This window comes from Acinonyx jubatus, chromosome X, assembly GCF_027475565.1.
Source record: "Acinonyx jubatus isolate Ajub_Pintada_27869175 chromosome X, VMU_Ajub_asm_v1.0, whole genome shotgun sequence".
Classification (NCBI taxonomy): domain Eukaryota; kingdom Metazoa; phylum Chordata; class Mammalia; order Carnivora; family Felidae; genus Acinonyx; species Acinonyx jubatus.
In genome coordinates, this window is record NC_069389.1 from 94,407,996 (window position 1) to 94,433,097 (window position 25,102).

At 46.5% G+C, this 25,102-nt stretch overlaps 1 protein-coding gene across 2 annotated transcripts in view; it reads left to right on the top strand.

Moving 5' to 3' along the window:
• IL13RA1 (interleukin 13 receptor subunit alpha 1) overlaps nucleotides 1-25,102 on the top strand; it is an 81,211-nt gene that overhangs the window by 21,462 nt on the left and 34,647 nt on the right. For both annotated transcript variants that reach the window (XR_008289827.1, XM_027054220.2), the window contains exons 5-10: nucleotides 5,180-5,367; nucleotides 8,106-8,257; nucleotides 14,935-14,982; nucleotides 15,262-15,394; nucleotides 18,608-18,704; nucleotides 20,709-20,793. Coding sequence is in view for 1 of the 2 variants with exons in the window: in XM_027054220.2 (XP_026910021.1) it covers nucleotides 5,180-5,367; nucleotides 8,106-8,257; nucleotides 14,935-14,982; nucleotides 15,262-15,394; nucleotides 18,608-18,704; nucleotides 20,709-20,793 (703 nt within the window). In the remaining variant the exon portion in view is untranslated. The remainder of the gene's footprint in view (nucleotides 1-5,179; nucleotides 5,368-8,105; nucleotides 8,258-14,934; nucleotides 14,983-15,261; nucleotides 15,395-18,607; nucleotides 18,705-20,708; nucleotides 20,794-25,102) is intronic.

Here is a 25,102-nt window from a genome sequence, read left to right on the forward strand (position 1 = left end):
TAGTGGCTCCTGCCTTGGACAGCACAGATAGCAAACATTTCCATAATCCCGGGAAATTCTGTTGGACAGTGCTGGTACAGAGTATATCCTTCTGCCCTCAGCACCCCGCAGCTTCTTCTTTTCTGGAGCCACACTGCCAGGGTTTAAATCTTAGCCCTCTTCTATGCTAGCAGTGTGATTTGGGGCAGGCCCCCTGTCTCTAAGCCTCAGTTTTATAATCTGTTAAATGGGCACAGTCACACTAGTGCTGCCTCTTAAGGTTGTAGTAAGGGCTGTTACTGTGTGAAAAGCGTTTGGAGCTGTACCTTACTGCTAACACACGCCGAGTGAGCACTCCGTGCGAGGGAGCTACATGGTGTTTTTATTATTCATCCGCGGGAGCTACATGGTGTTTTTATTATTCATCCGCGGGAGCTACATGGTGTTTTTATTATTCATCCGCGCTCCCTTGGCAGGTGTAGCCGGTACACATTGCTGGCTTCTTCCACCACTTGGAAGAATCAGGAGCTAGTTCTTACCTCCTCCTCCCCTGCCCTCCCCTAGAGAGATCCTTTCCAACCAAAACCACAAAAGAAAGGCAGATGCATGGCTCGTTTGCTATCAAGTGCTTGGAATTGGTTTAGGTACCAGTTTAAATCATGTGAAGCAGTCAGAGATGGTTTCCCTAATCCCCAGTTAGGAGATGGAGAATCACTTTGAGACTCCAGGGCTGTGACTTCGGGTCCTGCAGGGCTAGTCTGGCATTCCACGGAGCCTGACCTCAATAGCTACAGACTAGCTCTGCCAGTGAATTTTAGGGAATTTTGTACCACATTAATCATCTTCAGAGTTGGGGAAATAGTCTTTAAATTTGTCCATTTCCTCCTTATCCCTATAGTGTGAGTCCATGGAGAATTTCCGTGTGTGAATTTTAGCAGGAAGCACCTGAGTGCCTTCTAGCTCAGGTTCTTATCTGATATTTCACAAGAAGGCCCCAAAAGTTGTCTATTCGAAAGCCAATATTTCCCCTTTTGTTCTTTTTTCTAAATTACAACCGATTTTTTTTTTTTAATTTCCTATCTGGGATCCATGAGAGTATGTGAAATACTTGGGGTACAGAAGTGAGAAAAGAATCTTAAAGATTAACCACTAGAGAAGTTCCTTTCATGAGATGAAAAAAAATTAATTTTCTGCATATATATATATATATATATATTTTTTTTTTAGTTATGTAACAAAAGTCTCATAAGTTTCTTCAGTTTCTGTTTCTGGGTGTGGACAGAAAACATTCCAGGCCTGTCTGAGCTAAAAACTAGCCGTGGCACTAACTTAGTTTTTAAGGCTGTGTTCATTCATGAACTACAGAGGCCTACAACCAGGAGAAAAACTTTATGTACTGTCTCTTAAGGGGCAAGAGCATTTTAGGTATTTAAATATTTCTTTGCATAGTGTTTGAGGGAATAAAATACATTAGATCTGAGTTTGGGGGTTTGTTTTTAAAGACCTTTTTTTTTTTTTGTAGAGAAGTTTTAGGCTTGTAACCAAGTTGAGAGGAAGATAGAGATTTTCCAAATATCCGCTGCCCTCACAATTCATAACCTCCCCCATCATCAACATCCGTCCCCTCCCCCCCCATCAGAGAGATATATGTTTGTTACAGTTGATGAACCTGCACTGACACATCCTGATCACTCAAAGTCCATTTACCTTCAGGCTCACTTTTGGTGTTGTATATTCTGTGGGTTCGGACAAATGTATTATGACATGTATCTATCGTTATAATATCATGCAGAGTATTTTCATTGTCCTAAAAAATCCCCTGTCCTCTGCCTGTTTATTCATCTTTCCCTCTACAATGCCTGCAGCCGCTGATCTTTTCATTGTCTCCATAATTGTGCCTTTTCCAGGATGTCATAGAGTTGGAATCATACAGCGTGTAGCCTTTTCACATTGGCTTCTTTCACTTAGTTAATACACATTTAAGTTTCCTCCATGTCTTTTCATGGCGTGATACCTCTTTTTTTTTTTTAATGCTGAATAATATCCCATTGTGTGGATGCACCACGGTTGATTTCTCCATTCGCCTGCTGAAGGATGCCTTAGTTGCTTCTGAATTCTGGCAATTATGAATAAAGCTGCTATAAACGTTTGATGTACAACTGCTATAAAATTGATGTACATTTTCAACTCTTTTAGGTAAATACCAAGGAGCACAATTGCTGATCATATAGGAAGAGTAGGTTTAGTTTTGTACAAAGCCACCAAACTGTGTCCCAAAGTGGCTGTACCATTTTGCATTCCCACCAGCAGTGAATGAGAGTTCCTGTTGCTCCATACCATCCCCAGCATTTGATGTTGTCAGTGCTCCGGATTTTGGCCATGCTAATAGGTGTGTAGTGATATCTTGTTGCTTTAATTTGCATTTCCCAGATGACATATGATGTGGGACGTCTTTCCATAGGCTTCTTTGCCATCTGTTAATCTTCTTCGGTGAGGTGCCTATGAAAGTCTTTAGCTCATTTTGTAATTGGGTTGTTTTCTTATTATTTTAAGAACTCTTGGGGCGCCTGGGTGGCTCAGTTGCTTGAATGTCCGACTCTTGATTTTGGCTCAGGGCATGATCCCGGGGTCATGGGATCAAGCCCTGCATCAGGCTCCATGAGCGGGAAGCCCGCTTAAGATCTTTTCTCTCTCTCCCTCTGCCCCCTCTCCCCTGCTTACACTCTCTCTTTCTCTCTCTCTCAAAAAAAAATTCTTTGTATATATATATATTTTAATGTATTTAGTTTTTATTTAAGTAATCTCTACACCCAACATCGGGGCTCAAACTCATGACCCCGAGATCAAGAGTCACATGCTCTTCTGATGGAGCCAGCCAGGCACCCTGAATTCTTTGCATATTTTAGAGAACTATCCTTTATAAGATAGACATGTCTTTTGCAAACATTTTCTCCGAGTCTGTGGCTTCTTTTTCTTACTCTCTTGCTATTCATTTTTACAGGGCAGAAATTTTTTTTGATGTTTGTTTATTTTTGTGAGAGAGACAGAGTGCGAGCAGGCTCCAGGCTCTGAGCTGTCAGCACAGAGCCCAACGCGGGGCTCAGACTCAGGAACTGTGAGATCATGACCTGAACCAAAGTCAGATGCTTAAGCGACTGAGCCACCTAGGTGCCCCAGCAATTTTTAATTTGAGTGAAATCTAGGTGATTGATTATTTCTTTTATATAGATCACATCTTTGGTGTTATATCCAAAAAGTCGCCACCACACCCCAGCTCATCTAGGTTTTCCCCAGTGTTATCTCCTAAGAGTTTTGTAAGTTTGCACCTTACATTTAGGTTTGTGATCCATCGTGAGGTTGGTTTTGTGAATGGCGTAAGGACCGTGTCAGGATTCACTTCTTGGCACGTGGACGTCTTGTTGTTCCAGCACCATTTGTTGAAGAGACTATCTTTGCCCCCATTGTATTGCTTTTGCTCCCTTGTCAAAGATCAGTTGACTCTATTTATGAGAGTGGATCTGAGTTTTATAAAACCTGATTTGCAGCAGAATCCCCTGGAGAGGGCTTGAGGAATCTTCATCGTATACGGCTATAGGTGATTCTGAGGTAACAAGTCAAGAGTTTGGGACTCGTTACTCCTGGTTCGTTGGTTTTTTTTTTTTTTTTTTTTTTTTAAATATATGAAGTTTATTGTCAAATTGGTTTCCATACAACACCCAGTGCTCATCCCAAAAGGTGCCCTCCTCAATACCCATCCCCCACCCTCCCCTCCCTCCCACCCCCCATCAACCCTCAGTTTGTTCTCAGTTTTTAACAGTCTCTTATGCTTTGGCTCTCTCCCACTCTAACCTCTTTTTTTTTTCCTTTCTTCTTTTCTTTTTCCTGGTTCGTTTTTAAATTTGTCTTCCTTTCTGTAGAAACCTTTGCATGACTCCCATTGTGGCTGACGTAAGGCTTGACTCTGTCTTCTGCCAGGTAGTACAAGAGAGAATCCTTGGATAGCCTAGACAGAAAAGTGTAATGAGTGCCTTCTGTCGGCCTGCGCTGTGCTAGATGCTGGTGATCAATGGGGAAAGGTACGTGTAGAGGTTCGAAATGGGAAATGAGACGCCAGCAGACCTGGTTACAAAGGCATTGAAAGCTACGTGGTGGAGTAAGACACTTAGAAAACCACTGTATTCTGGAACGTTCACCTGGCAGTGATTGGAAGGCACTAATAACAAAGGTCAGGGGGGTCAGTCTGAAAAGGACAGGAAGCCTGAAGTGATTAGCGCGTGAGACAAGGTGAGGGTCACAGGAATGTCGCAGGAGAGACTCCAAGAAGCTTTGTGGAGGAAGAAATGACAGAATTTGGTGATAGAATATAGGGAAAAGAGAGGGGGAAGAAGGGGGGAAAGGGTGATTTCAAAGGCTGTAATCTAGGAGCCCAGAGAAAACGAGCTCTGACTGATGGGAACGGGGAAGGTTAGAAGAAAGGCAATTTAGCAGGGAAGAGAGGGCATAAGGACGTTGGCTTTGACGCCAGAGTGGAACACACAAATGGAGCAGTTAAAAATCTGGGACTGGCTCCAAGGAATCCCCAGTGTAGAAATTCTAGTTGAGGGATTGAAATGGTAAACCGGGGAAAGATGGATGAGGGCGTAAGCAGTAGAAAGGAATGTGCACAGGGCCGAGGACTGGATGTGAACCCTCTGAGAAGAGAGAAGGGGGAGGAGAAGCCAAGAAAACAATGCAGGCAGACAGAAGGGCCAGAGGAGAGCCACGGAATTCAGCATGTGAGACATTTTCAAGAAGCATACAACTTCTCATCCTGGCCTCGGAACATCCCTCATACAGACGAGGGAAAGGAGGCGGGGCTCCATAGCTATTGAAAGTAGCAGGGGTCGGGGCGCCTGGCTGCTTCAGTCGGTAGAGCATGTGACTCTTGATGTCGGGGTTGTGAGTTCGAGCCCTACGTTGAGTATAGAGCTTACTTAAAAAAACAAACAAACAAGTGTTCATCGAAGAGGAACCTTCGTTTCTTCCTAGAGTATGAAACAGAGCCACATTATAAAACAGGGTTTTGGGAAAAGCTATCTTTCCATATTGCAAATACTGCTTTTCGTGGTCCTCTTCAGTCATTGAAAAGCAAATGTCTGCCTTTGTCTCTTGAATACCTTGTTACAAATAATCCAGAAGGTTGTCTCCTTATATCTTGCAGGCACAGCAGCCTGGGAAAAATTCTTCAATGTGAAAACATCTATAGAGAAGGTCAACACATTGGTTGTTCCTTTGCTTTGACTAATTTGAAGGATTCCAGTTTTGAACAACACGGCGTCCAAATAGTGGTCAAGGATAATGCGGGGAAAATTAGACCATCCTTCAATATAGTGCCTTTAACTTCTCATGGTAAGTTTTAGAAGTCCCGCACGACAGTGTGGATAAAAAGCATTACGTCTTTTGAACCATCAATACAGATACTAAAAAAGTGACGATTCTGGTTTTAGGATTTTCCCAGAAAAAAGGATTGCATTTATGTATACCTTTATTTGAGTTTTTTTAAAAGAAGCAGGCTTGCAAATTCTAATGGTTCTTGAGCCCGTGTGTCACATGTTTTGTTCTTATTTGCTTCTGAGTGTGTTCAGACTTAGAGCACACAGTTAGCTGTAGAACCGAGATTGGCTACAGGCTCTCTGTCTTTTAAGATCCGCTCTCTTTTAGGGGTACCTGGGTGGCGCAGTCCGTTAAGTGTCCAACTCTTGCTTTCGGCTCGAGTCGTGATCTTGCAGTTCGTGGGATCGAGCCCCGTGTCGGGCTCTGCACAGTCAGCTTGAGATTTTCTCTCTCCCTCTCTCTCTCTCTCTGCCCCCTCTCCCTCTCTCTCTCTCTCTGCCCCTCTCCCCCCCCATTTCAAAATAAATAAACGTAAAAAAAAAAATCTCTTCTTTTACTTCTGATACTTGAGAGTCTCTTAGTTGAAAAAAGGACTGGACTGGAGGAGGAGTGACCAGAAGTGATACTCAAACCAGCTGGTGTGCTGGGCAACACAGGCAGCCAGCAGTCAGAACAACCAAAGCAGCCGAGTGTCGGCCCATTAGAAAGAGGCCTCGAGGTGAAAACAAAATGTCTGCTTGAGGTCCTAGGTCTTCACATCGGACAAAGCATATACTCTCTTTCAGCGTTTCCTGGAGAGTCCCTCTGACCTCAAAGGATTGTCATGAGTTCCAAATGATGTGAGGTATATACGTGTTCTGTAAGTCCCTAAAGCAGGCTACTGTAAGCATCATGTGTATTTATGTGTTGCAAGGTCCCAACAGGGAGCTCAGATTCTGGCTGAGAGAGATACAGAAACTATATCAGCAGATAACCATGCACTGACCAGGTTCACAAGTCTGCGACTGGAACACTATTTACCACTCCTTCAGATAGTCGTGGAAGTGAATTCTACTAGTGGACCGAAGGCCAGGGGAGTGAGGTCGTGGTAACTTGCCAAGTGGGATAATCTGAGCCCTTCTCTGTCCTGCCTCTTGCTTGGCCGATTGTCCTTGATGGACCTTTCAAAGCTCGTTTTCCTATCCTTCTTCCTGGAGATTAGTGGTGCCAAAAAGGGAGATCCTCCGCAGCAGGAAGATGATAGCTTCAAGTTGTTTTCTGTCATTGTGCATTCTCTTCCTCCTCCTCTTCTTTGTCGTCGTCGTCTTCTTCTTCTTTTTATTTTTGAGAGAGAGAGAAAGCACATGCAAGTGGGGGAGGGGCAAAGAGATAGAAGGAGGCGGAGAGAATCCCAAGCAGGCTCCGCACTGTCAGCGTGGAGCCTGATGTGGGGCTCAAACTCATGAACTGTGAGATCGTGACCCGAGCTGAAATCAGGAGTCGGACTCTAAACTGACTGAGCCACCCAGGCACCCCCTCATCCAAATTCTTTTCTGTTGCTTAGTCTTAAGCATAGTTGACTCATTAAAAAGTAAATGGACTAGGCTAGTTTTTTTACTTTATTTAAAAAAAAAATTTAATGTTTATTTTTGAGAGAGAGAGAGAGACAGCATGAGCAGGGAAGGGGCAGAGAGAGAGGGAGACACAGAATCCAAAGCAGGCTCCAGGCTCTGAGTTGTCAGCACAGAGCCTGACGCGGGGCTCAAACTCGTGAACCACGAGATCATGACCTGAGCCGAAGTCAGACACTCAACCAACTGAGCCACCCAGATGCCCCCTTTTTTTACTTTATTTTTAATTGTGGTTATAATCATATAACATTAAATTTCCCATCGTAACCATTTTTTAAAAATACTTGCTTTTAAAGTTTATTTATTTTGAGAGAGAGAGAGAGAGAAAGAGAGAGAGAGAAAGTGAGTGTGGGGGAGGGCAGAGAGAGAATCCCAAGCAGGCCCTGAACCATCAGCATAGAGCCGGATTCAGGGCTCGAACCCATGAACCGTGAGATCATGACCTGAGCTGAAAGCAAGACTCGGTCGGTTAACTGACTCAGCCACCTAGGCACCCCTCCCATCGTAACCATTTTTGACTATACGGTTCAGGTGTCAAGTATATTCACACTGGCGTGCAACAGACCTCTAGAACTTTCTCAAATCTTTTTAGAACTGAAACTCGATGCCCACTAAACACTGATTTCCCCTCCCCCAGCCCTTGGTAACCAGCTTTCTATTTTCTATGATTTTGACTACTTTAGGTACCTCTTCTGGGTGGAATCCTACAGTGTTTGTGATGGGCTTATTTCACTTAGCTTACAGTCCTTGAGGTTCATCCGTGCCGTGGCGTGTGACAGAGACTAGGCTAATGTTTTAATTGGGGTCTTTGCGTAAGTGAGTGGCGCCTGGGGAAACCCCTTGTGCCCGGTGCCCCCCGTTATCCATTAGGTGGATGCACATGTGGACCTAAGGGCTTCTTTTCTTTATTCTCTGTCACAGCTAGATGTCCTGATTATACCCCATCCGTGTTCTAACCGGATGCAGGTCAGAGTTCACGTCACCTTCCAGACACCCTGAAGATGTTCGTTAGGTCCATTTGGCGAGGCAGCTTAAAATAAGCTTTCTCCATTCATTGTGAGCTTCATTATCTCTACCCGTGTATGAACCTCATCAAAATGAACCCTGGAAGCTAACATGTATGCTTCTATTTCTGTCTTTCAGTGAAACCTGATCCCCCACATATTAAACGGCTCTTCTTCCAAAATGGTAACTTGTACGTGCAATGGAAGAATCCACAGAATTTTTATAGCCGATGCTTATCTTATCAAGTAGAAGTCAACAACAGCCAAACAGAGACGCATGATATTTTCTACGTAAGTTTTTCTTAGCTAGTTGATGTAACTTGGCTATTTTTCTGTCACTCGAGTTTCTTACAGGGTAATATACTGAAATGTCAGTGAAATGCAGCTCCTAGATTTGCCACCTGATGATGATGGTAATGAACTTTCTCGTCTGAAATAGGGCGTGGTGGGAGCTTTGAGGGTTTATGGTAGTGGCACTGGCCGTCAGATTCAAGCCATTCGTTGATTCATTTGCTGAACGCATTTTCAGTACATATCTACCACGTGCCGGGCGCTGTTTTAGGTGCACGTGACCCTGACGCGAAGGTCTTTTTTTCCCATGAAACCTCCCTACTGGAAAATGAGTATGTAAATGAGCAAGCTGATTTCAGAGCATGAAGGCTGTGAAGAAAATTAAATAGGTCATGTAGTGGCATGACAGGCGGGCCTGAGGGAATATGAGGTTGGGCAGTCATCTGAAGTGATGACATTGGAGATGAGACCAGAATGACGGGCAGGGGCTAGCCATGTGAAGATCTGGGGGTGGGGGGAACAGCCAGTACAAAGACTCTGAGGCAGGAACGGGCTTGGCCTGTGTGAGGCACAGAGAGGAGACTCGGGTGGCCAAAATACAGTAGGAAAAGACGCGTAAGCGGGAGGCCGGGGTCAGATCGGGTAGATACTTCGAGGCTCTGGTATGGCCATTCCCTTTTCTTGGAGTTTGTGGCAACTAAGGTAGTCCACTTTGAGGAGTCCGTATTTGTTGGCGTATGTACATTTACGCTCCTGGGAAGCTAATACAAAACATACTGATTAGAGGTCCCCGTGGGCCACCGGCCATAACAGGATGTGGTGTAACCTCAGGGCGTCAGTCCCATTCTTCCGCTTTACAGGAGAGGTCACACACTTGGGCCTTAAACATTTTTGTTTGGACCACAGGCACGGTGGGGGTTCGTTTATTAAATTTGACGGAGGCAAACCATAAGAGGCTTTTAAATACAGAGAACACCCGAAGCGTTGCTGGAGGGACGTGGGTGGGGGATGGGCTAAACGGGCAACGGGCCTTAAGGAGGGCGCTCGTTGGGATGAGCACTGGGGTTTCTGTGTGAGTGATGCATCGCTAAATTCTACTCCCGAAGCCTAACTTGGATTGAAATAAATGCATTTAAGAAACCAAAACAACAATGACGACAAAATTGGGAAATTTTGCCCAGATTCAAATACCCTGGCCCCCGAGGAGTGTAGTTTCCATGAGGTGGCGCCACAAGACCACAGGGGCCGGGCCGTGGCTGGTGTGCCACCTGCCGGCGGGGGGGGGGGGGGGGGGGCGGGGGGGGCGGGGGGGCGTGTGCATTTGCAATTCAGAGGTTAGAGCCCGAGTGTTTCGTATTGGCTTTTAAAGGACCCTGGCATCTCGCACGTGGGCACATGCTTTGGTCCAGTTGTTTTGGCTCATCGTGGGAGTTTCAAAATACTTACTAAAATAAGCCACTGTTGACAGGCTGTAACTCCAGAGGGAGTGGCCAGGTCCGCAGCTGACCGGAGCTTTTCTGGGCATCTGCAGGTGAATCTGTTTGCCGAAATAGAACCACCATTATCCGTACCAGAAAGTGGTGTCCCCGTACCGTGCTGCAAAGGGAAAGAGCAAAGGGCTTCCAAGTGGGGAGAAGGTGAGGCTTGGATTTACGGCGGAGTCAGCTTGTCAGAGCGCTGAAGCATACTTGACTACTCCAGCCTCTCCTGCTCTCTTCTGCCTGAAATCCTGAGACACATGCTGCTCGTATTACTCATTTGGCACCGAATTGTGTCCCGCGAGTTACCCCGATCACATGTTTGAGCCTTTTCTCTTGACTAAAAATAAAAGCTCCTGCAGGGAGGACTTCGGGGGTGTTTACTTTGTGCCACTCCCGCTAACAGTGGCTAGCACAGATCGAGCGATTACTATGTGCTAGGCATTTTATTTTTTAAATGTTTTCTGGAGAGAGAGAGAGCACGAGCATGCGAGTCGGGGGTGGACAGGGACAGAGGGAGAGACAGAGAGAGAAAATCCCGATCCCGAGCAGGGACTCTCCACGCTCAGCATGGAGCCCGATGCGGGGCTCGATCCCACGACCCCGGGCTCGCGACGTGAGCAGACATCATGAGTCGGCGGCTCAACTGACTGAGCCACCCGGGCCCCCCTGTGGTAGGCATCTTAATGGACACATTATCTCAACCCTTTCTTGTAATCCTCACGGTTACCCTGACGATCTAGGTCCTATCATTTTGTCCCCATTTCACAGATGAGCAAATGTGATCTGACCCCAAAGCTTGTGCTCGTAAGCACTGGGGACCACCTCAATACTTCCTCTTAATAGTAACAGCCATCCCTTGTTAAGTGTTCATGATATGCTACAAAGCTACTCTTCTAGGTGCTTCTTATACAGTAGCATATAACAGTCTGTGAAGTGGTTCTATTTCAATCTATATTTTATTGGGAAACTAAGGCTCAGAGAGGGTAAGTAACTTGCTACAGGCCACACAGCTAATCAGTTGGTCTTTATGTAGTCAAAGGTTGGTCCTGATGTATTAAACTTTGAGAATATTTGGGATTAACACCATGTGCACGGTCATCACTTAATAAATTATTGTCGAACTGAGTTAATCTTTTTTACAAACTTTTGAACTGAAGAGCGTGTACATGCTATGGAATTTGTCCTCCTAAATCAGAACTGTAGCCTATTGGGAATTAACTCTGTTTACACATTTGAGCCGAACGTTCTTTCCCCTGGCAGATGTTCGCCAGCTGCTTCCTCTCCCAGAATGTCATCAGCTTTTTGTACGCTCACTGATTTTGAGCTCCTCTGGTTAGACCCTTCCCCCCGCCCTGTTTTTTGCGAGCCTTTTTGAGGAATTATTTCGCCTGGTGTTCTAGTTAAGAGGGGGAAGTAGGCTGGGACATGAGCTGGTGCCATCACATGGGGGCTGTGGTCAGAAGTAACTCATGACAGAATCACAAAGCAAAGAATGACTCTTGTTTAACCACCCCCCTTCTGCACAAACTCTCTGCTTGGTCCTCTGTGCCCTTGTCTTCCTTCTCCCACAGGGGTATCTGAGCAGCCCATAAACTATGCAAGGGAATTTACATTTGAACAAGAGCCCAGAACCTTCCATTTGCGCCGTGATTTGCTGATGTTTGGAATACATATATATCTGGGAGATGGTCCTGAGGAGGGAGACACGAACCTGCAACCCGATCCATCAAGTGGTAGTTGACGCTTGTGATTCCCCAGCAGGTCTCTGATTCCCAAGTGGCCTCTTCTCTGCCCTGGAAGAAGTAGCGATAGGACAACTCTCCATCACTCAGCTGGCCTTCCAGCTCATCACAAATGCTGCAGGGAACCATTTAGTGAATAACATGCACGGTCAAAAATCATAGCTCTGTGTTCTGGTTTTTGTCTCATGTTTAAGCGTCTCTTTGATAAAAGGTGACTGTTTCTTCCAGCTTTGTTGAGGTATGATGGACAAGGAAAAAGTATATATATTTGGGTTGTACAGTGTGATTACTTTCAAGGTGTACAACATGATAACTTCATATGCGTATATCTTGTGAAATGATTACCACAATCAAGTTAATTAACACATCCATCACTTCACACAGTTACCTTTTTTTTAATGTTTATTTATTTACCTTGAGAGAGAAAGCATGCATGTGTGCCTGCGTGAACGAGGCGGGGGGGGGGGGCTTGAGAGAGAGAGAGAGAGAGAGAGAGAGAGAGAGAGAGAGAGAATCCTAAGCAGGCCCTGTGCTCAGCGTGGATCCTGATGTGGTGCTCGATCTCATGACCATGAGATCATGTCCTGAGCCAAAATCAGGAGTCGGATGCTTAACCAACCGAGCCACCCAGGTGCCCCCACAGTTACCTTTTTTTAAGTAGTGAGAACGCTTAAGATCTACTCTCTTAGCAAATTTCAATTATACAGTATGGCATTATTAACTACAATCACCATTGTAGTTAGATCCCCAGAACTTATAACTAAAAGCTTGTACCCTTTCACCAACATCACCCCATTCCCCCCTTGTCCCTCAGCCCCTTCTGCCACCATTCCACTTTTAGCCTCTACGAACTCAACTTTAAAAACAAATTTTTTTTTAACTTTTTAATGTTTATTTATTTTGAGAGAGAGACAGAGAGTGAGCAGGGGAAAGGCAGAGAGAGAGGGAGACACAGAATCCGAAGCAGGCTCCAGGCTCTGAGCTATCAGCACAGAGCCCAACGTGGGGCTCGAATCCACGAACTGTGAGATCGTGACCTGAGCCGAAGTCAGATGCTTAACCCACTGAGCCACCCAGGTGCCCCTGAACTCAACTTTTTTAGATTCCGCATATATATGAGGTCATACGGTATTTGTCTTTCAGTGCCCCCTGAGTTTCATCCATGTTGTCACAAATGGCAGGATTTTTCCTTCTTTCTCACGGCTGGATGATATTCCATCATATATACATACCACATCTTCTTTATTCATCTATGGGTGGACACTTTGCATATCTTGGCTATGGTAAATAATGCTGCAGTAAACATAGGGGTGCATGTACCCCTTTGAATTAGTGTTTTTGTTCCTTTTGGGTAGTGTGATTATTGGATCATAGGGCAATTCTATTTTTAATGTTTTGAGAAACCTCCATACCGTTTTCCACAGTGGCTGCAACAGTTTGCATTCCCACCAGCAATGCACAAGCGTTCCCCTTCTCTACATCCTCACCAACACTTGTTATTTCTTGTCTTTGATGTTGGCCATTCTAATAGGTATAAGATGATGCCTAATCGTGGTTTTGATTTTCATTTCCCTGATGATTAATGATGTTGAACATCTTTTCATATAACCTGTTGGCCAGAAGTAGACTACTTATACTAAGCAACAGATTTTCACTATTGATTTTCACTCCACTTTTGAAATATTTGCATTTTAGGAACTGATCTTTCTGTCTACATCAGACAGCAAGTGATTTAAATTGTGTGGAAGAGAATTTTGCATTATACTTTGTTTTCTCTGACTCAGTCGTTTTTGATATCATACTCTCAACAAGGGAGACTGTATTTTTTTTAAACTTTTAATTGATGTAGAGTATCCTATAGAAAAATCACACAAGTGGTTATGCATAGCTCAATGAGCTTTCACAAGTGATTTTTGCAAATGATTTTTCATTTATGTAACCAGCACCCCAGAAGCCCCATCATGACCCCTTTTAGTCACTCTCCCAACGCGTGACTGTTACCCTGACTTCTGATCCCATAGATTAGTTTTGTTGCCTCTTTTTATTTTTATTTATTTGTTTTTAAAGTTTATTTATTTATTTTGAGAGAGAACAAGTGAGCAGGGGAGGGGCAGAGGGAGAGGGAGAAAGAATCCCAAGCAGGCTCCACACTGTTGGCGCAGAGCCCGATGCGGGGCTCGATCTCATGAACTGTGAGATCGTGACCTGAGCCAAAACCAAGGGTTGGGTGCCTGACTGAGCCACCCGGGTGCCTCTGTTGCCTCTTTGAAGCCTTGTATGAACGAATTCTCCAGCATTTGCTTTTTGTGCGCGTCTGCCTTTCACCCAGCGTTCCGTTTAGGAAGAGCCACAGATATCGTTGCCTGTAGTTGTCAGTGTTTCGTTCTCACTGCATTGGTTCTATCATGTCGCTATTATCACATTTGATTTATCCATTCTCCCTTTGGGGCCTATTTGGATAGTTTCCGGTTAGGAGTTTTATGAATAGAGTTTTTATGAACATTTGCGTATTTGTCTCTTGGTGCGCACGTGCGTACGTTTCTGTTGAGCCTGTATGGGTCAGAGGGTTATATGTGATGGTCTCTAAGTGATGATCAGACTTTTCCCAAATGGTTGTGCCCATTTACACCATGAAGAGCAGAAGCTGAGGACACTAGGTGCTTCCCATCCTCATCAGCACTCGGTGTTGTCTGATAGGCGTGTGTGTGTCATTATCTTGTGGATTTAATTTGCATTTCCCTGATGATTAATGAAGTTGAGCGCTTTTGCACATGTTCGTTGGCAATTTGGAATACCCTCTTGTGAAATGCCTGCTCAAATCTTTTGCCAGTTTTTCTGTGGGGTTGTCTGCCTCTTCCTCGTTAGTTGGTGGGCTATATGTATATGTGCGTGGGTGTGTTACATATAAATATAAGTATATATTATAAATAGGTATGTATGCAAGTTCTTTGTCAGCGATTGCAGGCATCTTCTCTCACTCTATGTGTCACTTTTCAAATTTCCTGAATAGGATATCTTTGGATGAACAGAAGAAGTTTGGAATTTTGATACAGATGACTTTATAACAATTTTTCCTTTACGGTTACTATTGGGTGGTTTTATTTAAAAATCTTTTCCTGCTTCAAGGTCATGAAGATGTTCTACGTTTTCTTCTAAAATCTCGCCGTATTTATGTATTTGTTTGTTCAGTTTATTTTAACTTTCACATTTAGATGTGCGGTCCATTTGGAATTGACTTTGTAAATACTGTGAGGTAGGGGTCAAGAGGTTTTTTTTTTCCCTGTATGTGTATATAATTGATCCAGCGCATCTTATTAAAACAAAACAAAGCTAGCCTTTCACGGCACCTGGTCCCCTTCAGATGGGATGAAAGGAAACCTTGTTAGAAATGGTGAAATGATGCGATGGAGTCTTTCAATTCTTTTTGAATGTATTTGTTTTTTATATCTTCCAGGTTGAAGAAGCCAAGTGTCAGAATTCAGAATTTGAGGGAAACCTGGAGGTCAGTAAATTCAACTTTCGCTCTTTGGGTTTAAGCTCACAGAGTGACTGGGGGTGGGGCGGGGTGACTGTGGCCTCAACGGTAACTGCTCTGAGCAAAAGAAACTCCTTTGTTTTGCGGGTTATTGCCAAGTTTCGTTTGAGGAGCTAAAGTCAGATCATGGGGGCCGCCATCCAAGTCTTGACAGAATTTGGCAGAGAATTCTATTTCCGCGGGATTCAGAAGCAGAAAAAGAACCGCCCGGTAACATGCCTTGTGTGTGTTTGTCTCCCCTCTCAGGGTACAATTTGCTTCATGGTCCCCGGCATCCTCACCGACACTCTGAACACAGTGAGAATCCGGGTGAGGACGAATAAGCTGTGCTACGAGGATGACAGGCTGTGGAGCAACTGGAGCCAGGCGATGAGCATAGGTGAGGGGACGGGACCTCGCGCACCACGGAAACCAGCGAGGGGCTGAAGCGGAAGATCGACTGGGGGAGGGGGCGGCACCGCATTCCCGACATCCTCCAGGGGAAGCTGCAATCGCACTGCATTTGCTGTTCAATTACAGCCAGATCACCCAGGTTTAACTCACACTGTGCAGCTCTTTGAAAACCCACAATCCAAAAGGCGTCATTCTCTCTCTCCTGTCCTGTCTCTATGTTTTTAACAACCTGAACAACATACCAGGAGGCGGGCATGATGAAATCCATAGCTCGTGCTTTGCTAGAGGACCATCCTGTGGGCTAGTGACAGAATCAAGAGTAGAACAGTGACCTTGATGGCGTTTGATAGAGATCAAACCGTATCTGGGTTTGAAGACGACAGTTTCGTGTATCAACGGAGTGCCTGAGCAAACTGGGTGTCAGGCCCAAGAACAGGACTGGAAAGAGCTGTGATGGTTTTTAAAAAAAATTTTTTTAATTTTTATTCATATTTGGGGAGAGAGAGAGACAGAGCGTGAGTAGGGGGAGAGGCAGAGAGAGAGGGAGACACAGAACCCAAAGCAGGCTCCGGGCTCCGAGCTGTCAGCATGGGGCCTGACGCGGGGTTCAAACCCACCAACCGTGAGATCATGACCTGAGCCGAAGTCGGACGCTTAACCGACTGAGCCACCCAGGCGCCCCTAGAAAGAGCTACGCTTCATGGATGTGTGTGTGTGTGTTGTGGGGTGGAGTGTAGGAGTGACTCAGCATTGGATCCTTAAATACCCCCAGTGTGTAGCCACAGGCCGCAGTGATAGTGTAGCACCCAGAACAAGGGGATACTACAGGGTGGGACACAGTGTCCTGGCCACATCAGAAGCGTGCAGTGTTCTATTCTGGGCGCCACGTTGTAGGAGCTTCATTGGCAGACTGGAACCTATCCTTGAGAGGGTCATCGAGATGTTGAAGAATCACAAAACTTAGGGACAAGTGGTTGGATGAAGCAAGCCTGGGGGCGAGGAGTCCTGATTGCTGAATTTTAAGTAGAAGAGGAGATAGGTTATTTTCTTTTGTGGCTCCTTGGGGCAAAATAGGACCATCGGAAGAACTTTCTAATAGCTCTCTGACAGTCAGAGAGACAGGTTATTGAGGTAATCGGTTCCCTACTAATTGAGGGACTGAACAGCTGGGTGCCAGGCATGGTTGTATTCCTTATCTATTGTTGCATAACAAAGAATCTCAAAATTTGGTGGCTTAGAAAACACATTTAGCATCTCACAGTTCCTGTGGGTCAGGAATCTGGGCACAGTGTGGCTCAGTGCCTCTGTGCCAGGTTCTCTCATGAGGTTACAGTCAAGCTGTTGGGTGGGACTGCAGTCTCATCTGAAGACTTGATTGGGGCTGGGGAACCCACTTCCAAGCTCACTTATGTGGTCGTCGGAAAGCCTCTGTTCCTTGCTGGCTGTTGGATGGGGGCTGTAGCAAGTTGAATCGTCTCCCTCAAAAAGATACGTTCGGCTCCCAACTCCTATACCTGTGAATGTGACTTTATTTGGAAATAGTTTTTGCAGATGTGATCAGGTTAAGATGAGGTCACACCATTGAAGTAGACCCTGCATCTGATGACTAGTATCATTATAAGAGAGGATACACAGAAACACGAAGAGACCTCCCCCCCCCAGGGAAGAAGGCCCTGTGAGGATGGGGGCAGACTATGGAGTGATGCAGGTATAGCCAAGGAACCCCAAGGGTTCCCGGGAGCCACCAGAAGCTAGGAGGAGGCAAGGAGGGATTCGTCTCCAGAGCCTTCAGAGGGAGCACATCCCTGCAGATAGCTTGCTTTTGGACGTCTAGCCTTCGGAACTGTGAGAGAATACGTCTATCGTTTTAAGCCAACCGATGTGTGGCGATTCACTCCAGCAGCCCTAGGGAGCTACTGCAGAGGCCTCCCTCAGTTTCTTGCCCTTTGGGCCTTTTATGCAGGGAGGCATTTCATGCCTCATGAAACGGCGACTGGCTTGCTCAAGCAAGTGACCCAAGCAAGAGTGTATGAGAGGACACCTGGTGTGGAAACCACAGTCTTTTGTAACCTAATGTTGGCAATGACATGAACGCTGCCGTTCAGTTCTTTACAGACAAGTCAGTCAGTCCGGCCCACCCTCAAAGGGAGGAGGTTACGTAAGGGCGTGAGTATCAGGAGGCAGGGATCATTTGGGGCCATCTTAGAGGCTAACACAGGGATGCTAGGCCCTGACGATGCTTCCTAGGTGGTCATGCCCTCGTGGAAAAGATGAGCACATAAGCAGACATGACATTCTGCATGTGAAGCTTAGCAAGTCAACTTCTCAAGTGATCGAGAAGCTTTGGAACTTGGACGGTGCCGGATTTGAGGCCTGACTTACTAAACCCTTCTGAACGAGCCACTAACCGTCTCTGAGCCTTATCCTTCTCATCTGTATAAACGGGAGACACCATCGTCTCTCTCCATAGCATACATAGAAACACATCGAGGCACTCTGGGCGGTATCACATATGTAGCAGATGCTCAGTTAAAAATAGTAGTGGTGGTAGTTAGGAGTGCCTTAGGTGTTCTAGTAGTGGTTAAGTGACCAACGAGAAGAGAGAGTCACTGTTAATGACATGATCTTTCTAACAGGTGTAATAGCATTGGGAATAGTGTCTGGAACTAGTTAAGATACCCTGGCTTCAGACAACCCTCAAGGTGTCTTTTCATCTGTGGCATGTTGGGCACTGGAGTAGGACTTTGTTTTTCGCTGCTAAGGGAACGGAAGATGAGATCATTGAAGCGTTTTGGGGGCGCCCGGGTGGCTCAGCCGGTTAAACGTCCGACTTCAGCTCCGATCATGATCTCATGGTCCGTGAGTTCGAGCCCCGCATCCGGCTCTGTGCTGACAGCTCGGAGCCTGGAGCCTGCTTCGGATTCTGTGTCTTCCTCTCTCTCTGTCCCTCCCCTGCTCACAGTCTGTCTCTCAATCTCTCTCTCTGTCTCTCTCTCTCTCTGTCTCTGTCTCTCTCTCTGAGAAATAAATAAGCATTAAAAAACCTTAAAAATAGAATTGAAGAGTTGGAAAACAGGTTGGGGTAGAGTGCAGAGATAGCTGCGATCTCGCTAGTTTGATCCAACCGTTGCTTGTTGTTTCTCCCCCCCTCAAAAGGGTTTGATTTCTCATGTCTTTTTGTGTGCTTTCCGTTTGCCAGGTGAGAACACCGACCCCACGTTCTATATAACCATGCTGCTCGCCACCCCGGTCATCGTTGCGGGTGCCATCATAGTCCTCCTGCTTTATCTCAAAAGGTGAGGCGGCCGCCCCGGTCGGCTTGGCGGCTTCTGTTGGCCCTGCCTCTCCAGTTACTACTGTTCGTGAGAGCGTTTGGCGTTCGCCCCACGTATTAGGAGCACTTTGGCTATCAACGGCTTTTGGTAGTACGGCGCGGCCCAGAGGGATTACCGTGCCCATTTTCTGGGGAGGAAGGTGTCGCGTTAATTTCCCGCGGCCCCGCTCCGGCACCGTTCCCTTCGCGTGTGTTTGGGAACACGCGACAGGCCCCGTGTTCATCCTGCTCTTTCAGATGCCTAATACGGCCAAAGGCGGTAGCGCTTGGAATGAAGTCTTAGCATGATGCATTCAATGACCCGTCCAGTATTAATGCAGGGCAAGCTGCTACTTTAAAGCTGCGGGAAAGAGAACTTCACCAAGTTGTCTGTCTCTGGTCGATAGAGAGACGGCACTCGGTGCGCGCAAGGGGCGAGCGCCAGGTGAGGCTGGAGAGGTTGGCGGAGCCAGATCATGTGGGCCGTGGCGGGGGAATTGAGATTTCGTCCTAAGCATGAGGGGGAATCGTTGCAGAGTGTTAAGCGGGGAAAGGAACCCGCCCTGATTTTACTGTCATGAAAGGTCACCGACATTGCCGAATGAAGAACTGGCTCGGGCAGGAACGGAAGCAGGTGGGCTGGTCAGAAGGTGCTGCCGCGTTTTGGGGGGTAAAGACGTGGGAAGCCTGGCCTAGGAGGTTAGTGATGGCGGTAGTAAGACGCGGTCAGAGGTGGGACGCGTTCGGAAGGTAGAGCTGAGAGCGCTTGCTGATGGCTGCTTGCCCGTGAGGCCCGAGGGAAACTGAGGGTTCACGGAGAGCTCAGGTTTGGGTGAACGCTGGAGCCGTCGGCTGAGAGGGAGAAGATTGTGCGGAGCGCTGGCCCTGGGGCAAAGGGGAGGACTCAGTTTGGAATGTCAGTTCCAGATGACTGTTAGACACCCAAGTAGGGATGTTACAGGGGTAGTCGTGCGATGAATCTGGAGTTTCAGGGAGAGGTCTGGGCCGGAGATGGAATCTGGGGAGCCCTCGGCGTGTAACTGGACCCGAAGCCCTAAGACTGGAAGAGAGCGCTCGTACAGTGAGAGGGCCAGAGGGCGAGAGACAGAGCCCTGGGCCACGCCGATGTTCAGAGCCTGGGAGATGAGGTGGGGCCACCAAAGGGTAGTCTGAGGCGTAAAGATGGGGAGAGGAGAAAAGAAGAAAGTAAAATTAAAGAGGAATGAACCCCGTTCTCGGAAGATTTTTTTTTTTGAAATTATGAGCGATGAACCCCCATCTGGCCTATGATGAGTAAAGCACCGTTATTATTCAATTATAGGGGACGGCTCACGCGCGCGCGCACACACCCACGCACGCACGGTCATAACCGTGTGAGGTGATGGATGTGTTAATTTGCTTGATCGTGGTCATCGTTTCATAACGTACAACATCATGTTGTTTACCTCACGTGTATACAATTTTTTTCCCTTGAATAGATCTCATTTAAGCTGGAAAAAACATGTGTGGTTTTTTTCAAATTTATCTTGGGGGGGGGGGGGGCGAGCGAGCAGGCAAGCAGCCTCCGCGCTGACGTGGGGCTCAGTCTCATGAACCACGAGGTCATGACCTGAGTCGAAATCAAGAGTCAGACGCCTCACCCAGTTAGCCACCCAGGTGCCCCAAGCTGGAAAACAGTTTTAAAAACGATGAGAGTGGGGCGCCTGGGTGGCCCAGTCGGTTGGGTGACTGACTTCGACTCAGGTCACGATCTCACAGTTCGTGGGTTCCAGCCCCGCGCCGGGCTCTGTGCTGACAGCTCAGAGCCTGCAGCCTGTTTCGGATTCTGTGTCTCCCTCTCTCTCTGCCCCTCCCCTGTTCATGCTCTGTCTCTCTCTGTCTCAAAAATAAATAAACGTTGAAAAAAAAAAATAAAGTGCCTTTATGTAAATGGGACGTTCCTGTGGACTGGAAGATTTGATCAAAAAATGTCTCTGTTTTCTTAAAGGCTCAAGATCATTATATTCCCTCCAATTCCTGATCCTGGCAAGATTTTTAAAGAAATGTTTGGAGACCAGAATGATGACAGCCTGGTAAGCACTGATTCCATGAAGTTTGAAACTGGGTTTTGTTCGGAGGCTGTGGGATTTGTAAAAAACAAAAACAAACCCAGAAAATTTGCCGTTTTGACCCTTTTTAAGTATACATCTCAATGGCATTGAGTACATTCACAGTGTCGTGCAACCATTATCGCTATCTCCAGAACTCTTTCATCATCCCAGATAGAAACTGTGCCCGTTAAACACGGACTTCCCATTCCCCCCAGCAGCTGGCCACCTCTTTTCTACTTTCTGTCTCTATGAGTTTGCCTATTCTGGGTACCTCGTGTAAGTGGAATCCTACAATATTTGTCCTTTTGTGTCTGGCTTCTTTCACTTAGCATAATGTGGTTCATCCATGTTGTAACATGTGTCAGTACTTTATTTCAAAATTGGTTATTTTGAGGCACTTGGGTATCTCAGTCAGTTGTGTCCGACTCTTAATTTCAGCTCGGGTCATGATTTCCCGGTCATGACATCAAGCCCTGCATCGGGCTCTGTGCTGGGTGTGGATTAAGATCCTCAAGATTCTCTCTCTCCTTCTCCCTCTGCCTCTCCCCCGCTTGCACACGCTCTCTTGCTGTCTCTCTCTCTAAAAGAACATGCAAAATTGATTATTTTAAACTACATTTTACCTAAAAGATTAAGGAAAAGGTGATTTAAAATGTTGCATCTCACATTGCACAGCTGGTTCAGTCTGTGGGGCATGCACTTCTTGATCTCAGGGTCATGAGTTTGAACCCCACATTGGGCATAGAGCCCACTTAAAATAAAAAATAAGGGGCGCCTGGGCGGCTCAGTCGGTTGAGCGTACGACTTCGGCTCAGGTCGTGATCTCACGGTTTGTGAGTTTGAGCCCCGCGTCGGGCTCTGTGCTGACCGCTCGAAGCGTGGAGCCGGCTTCGGATTCTGTGTCTCCCCCTCTCTCTGCCCCTCCCCTGCTCATGCTCTGTCTCTCAATAACAGACAGTAAAAAATTTTTTAAAATAAGTTAAAAAATTTTGTATCTCAGACTACGCAGACCATTTGAGAAGTCCTCGGCTCCTATCACTGGGCTTTGTTCTCTCCGGGGTAGGGGGTCTGTTTAATCCAAACCCTCAGTGAGAGGAGCCTTCCAGATGAAAGCAGTCCAAAGGGCAGGGTTTCTGCCTCTTGGTGATTTGGGGAAATAGAAAGATAGGGTAAACATGGACATAGATTTTGTTAATGCTGGTGCCTGGAAAGCTGGCCTCCAAAGACAAACTCACCCCAACTGTTACAGTTCGTTTGCTGCAGACTCTCATGCTGGAATTTGTGGCGAGAAAAGCGAAGACCCCAGGGGAACCGAAGAGTTTCAGGTTTCTCCGATAAGTACATTCACCCAAAGAAAATAATAAGGACACTAAATGGAATAAATATCAGCATTATTACATATATCTTAAATTAGTAATATCAGGCCCAGGGCAGTTAATTTAGTGAAATAGTACAGCATAGTACATGATAGCCTGGGCTCTGGAGTCACATTGTCTGGATTCAAATCTCATTTACCATCTGTCTGACCTTAGGTAACTTCCCTAACCTCTCTGTGCCTCAGTTTTCTCATTTGTAACATGAAGGTAATGATAGCGCCCGCCTCTTGGTGTCGTTCTGTAGTTTCGATTAATTTAATACATACAGACTGCTTAGCATGCCCGGTACAATTACTGGTGCTTAGTGAGCGTTAGCGATTAGTATTACTGTGGATGCTTTCCCATTCTGGTGCATCCCCAGACGGTTTCTTTTTTAAGTAAGCTCTACCCCCAACAAGGGGCTTAAACCCATGACCCTGAGAGCAGGAGTCACACGCCGAACCAACTGAGTCAGCCAGGCACCCCTCCCCAAACAATTCTCTTAATAGCAAGTGATTCACAATAGCAGCGATGATATACAGCTAAGGAAGGAAGGCAGGGAGGCTGATTTGCTTTCAGAGGAGGATTCTTCTGGATCAGTCTTTCATCAAGGCATGGTCATACTGCCAGACCCTGAGGGTGGGGCACCTTGCGGCAGAAGTCAAGTGTAACTCAGGTGAATATGGCAACCACTGGTTCTTCGTCTTTAGTTGAGTCACAACCAACTGAAACCCTTGTAAGAATAGGGACCCCGGACCCCGCCTCCAGAAAGTCTGATTCAGGAGGTCTGGGATGGGTCCCGGGAATCTGCGTACTGAACGGGAGCTCACAGATGATTCCTGTTCTGGCAAGGTAGTTTGTGGAGACACTTTGAAGAACACTGTTCTGGGGCGCCTGGGTGGCTCAGTTGGTTGAGCGTCTACCTCTTTTTGTTTTTTTAAATGTTTATTTGAGAGAGAGAGGGAGGGAGACACAGAATCCGAAGCAGGCTCCAGGCTCCGAGCTGTCAGCACAGAGCCCGACGCGGGGCTCGAACCCACGAACTGCAAGATCATGACCTGAGCCAGTCAGTCAACCAACTGACTGAGCCACCCAGGCGCCCCTAGCGTCCAACTCTTGATTTCGGCTCAGGTCATGATCCCGGGGTCACGTGATCGAGCCCTGTGTCGGGCTGGGCACTGAGTGTGGAGCCCGCTCCGGATTCTGTCTTTCTCCCTCTGCCCCTCTCCCCCACTCGCATGCCTGCTCTCTCTCTCTCTGTCTCTCAAATAAAAAGAAAGAAAGAAAAATGCTGTCATGGCTATTTTCCTTAGGAAGGAGGTTGGGGTCTGTGCAGGTACATGAGCGCCTCTAAGCAGTCAGGGAAAGGCTACTACGTTATACAGTGTATTTATTCGGTGCTTTGCTTCTATTCCCTTCTTGCATGCTCGTAACTGTCCTTTGGTGTAGGTGCCATAGTGCCATTTTCTTGTTTTAGTACAGATGAGGAAACGAAGCCTCAGCGAGGCTAAGTCACTTGACTGCAGTCACACAGCTAGTAGGTAGTAAGGTGGGATTTGACCCAGAACTGTCTGATCCTGGAGTTGTCTCTCTCTCTCTCTCTCTCTCTCTCTCTCTCTCTCTGTCTCTTTCCACTCTGCTGCATTGCCTCTTGTAAGATAGAGTGTTTGTCCCCAGGAACCTCACTACCTTCTGAGAGTTCCGTTTGACAGAGAGGGTTGGGGTAGGGGAGTTCTGAGAAAAAGGTTTGGAGTCGCATTCCAGCTGGCCTTATATGGGGAGGTAAAAGGAGTACCATTCTGACATCAATCTGAAGGGAATGGATTAGAGAGGTAGTCATGGGAGCCACCTGGGAACCCAGTCCTGAACTTGCCACATACATGCTTTGTTTGGCCAGCGTGGCATATTTAAAATCTTTCCATTTGGCATGGCGCACACTCTTCCAGTTCATCTGTGGCCCTCTCGTTCCCGGTTCCCACCGTGGTTTCACATGTTGAGGTAACTCACGTGCCAGACCCCTGAAACATCTTTGAGTTTGCTACCCCTCTCAGCAGAATGAAGACGAGCCCAAGTGCCATGGTGCGAATGCCCAATATCTGTGAACACGTGTTTGGACTCACGAATACATACAGGACATACAGCCCGAGCATCGATAAGATAAATTTCCAGCCCAATAAATTTGTAAAGAGCGATAGTGGCCCATGTCAGCAAGTGGGACGGTGGGGGTGGGGGTGGGGGCCTGGCACTTCTCACGTACTTTGTGGAGGGCAACTTGGGAACACGTAACAAGAATCTGTGATCTTACAATTATACTTTTAGGATGAGGAGATAATCCAACAATGGCACCGGGATGGTCAGTGCAGCGTCTGTCTCTAACACGAAGACTTTAGAAGCCAGTGAGACACCCACAATGGAGAATTAGTGAAAAACCAGGTTAGGTTTTCAAAGCATTTGATGTCACAGCGAACTGCTCCTGGCACAAGAGTAAGAAACATCATAACTGCAGAGTACATTACAATCCTAACTTTTATAAAACCACACGAATGTACGCATAGAACAGTGAGTGGAAAGAAAGGAGTCAAAATGATCATCTGGGCAGAAGGACCGCGTGGATAATTGATGTTATTCTCTACCTTTCTGAAATTTCCAGATTGCCTATCATGAGCACATATTACTTTTGTAATAAAAGAAGCCCTGTGCAAGTTATTAAGGGAAAAGAGAATATTTTGGCCATCTGAGTTTGAGAGATAATAGGGACTTGAACTTAGGTGGTAGCAGGGGAGGTTGACGCAAGAGACGTTATTAAAGGCGACTCATTACAACTTGGGGACTCTGTGGGCGATGAAAGGTACAGAGTAAAAATAATCTCGAGGGTTTCAAGCCTGAGTGATAGAGTGAACGGCAGTAACATCGACAGCAAAATCAGATCAGTTATC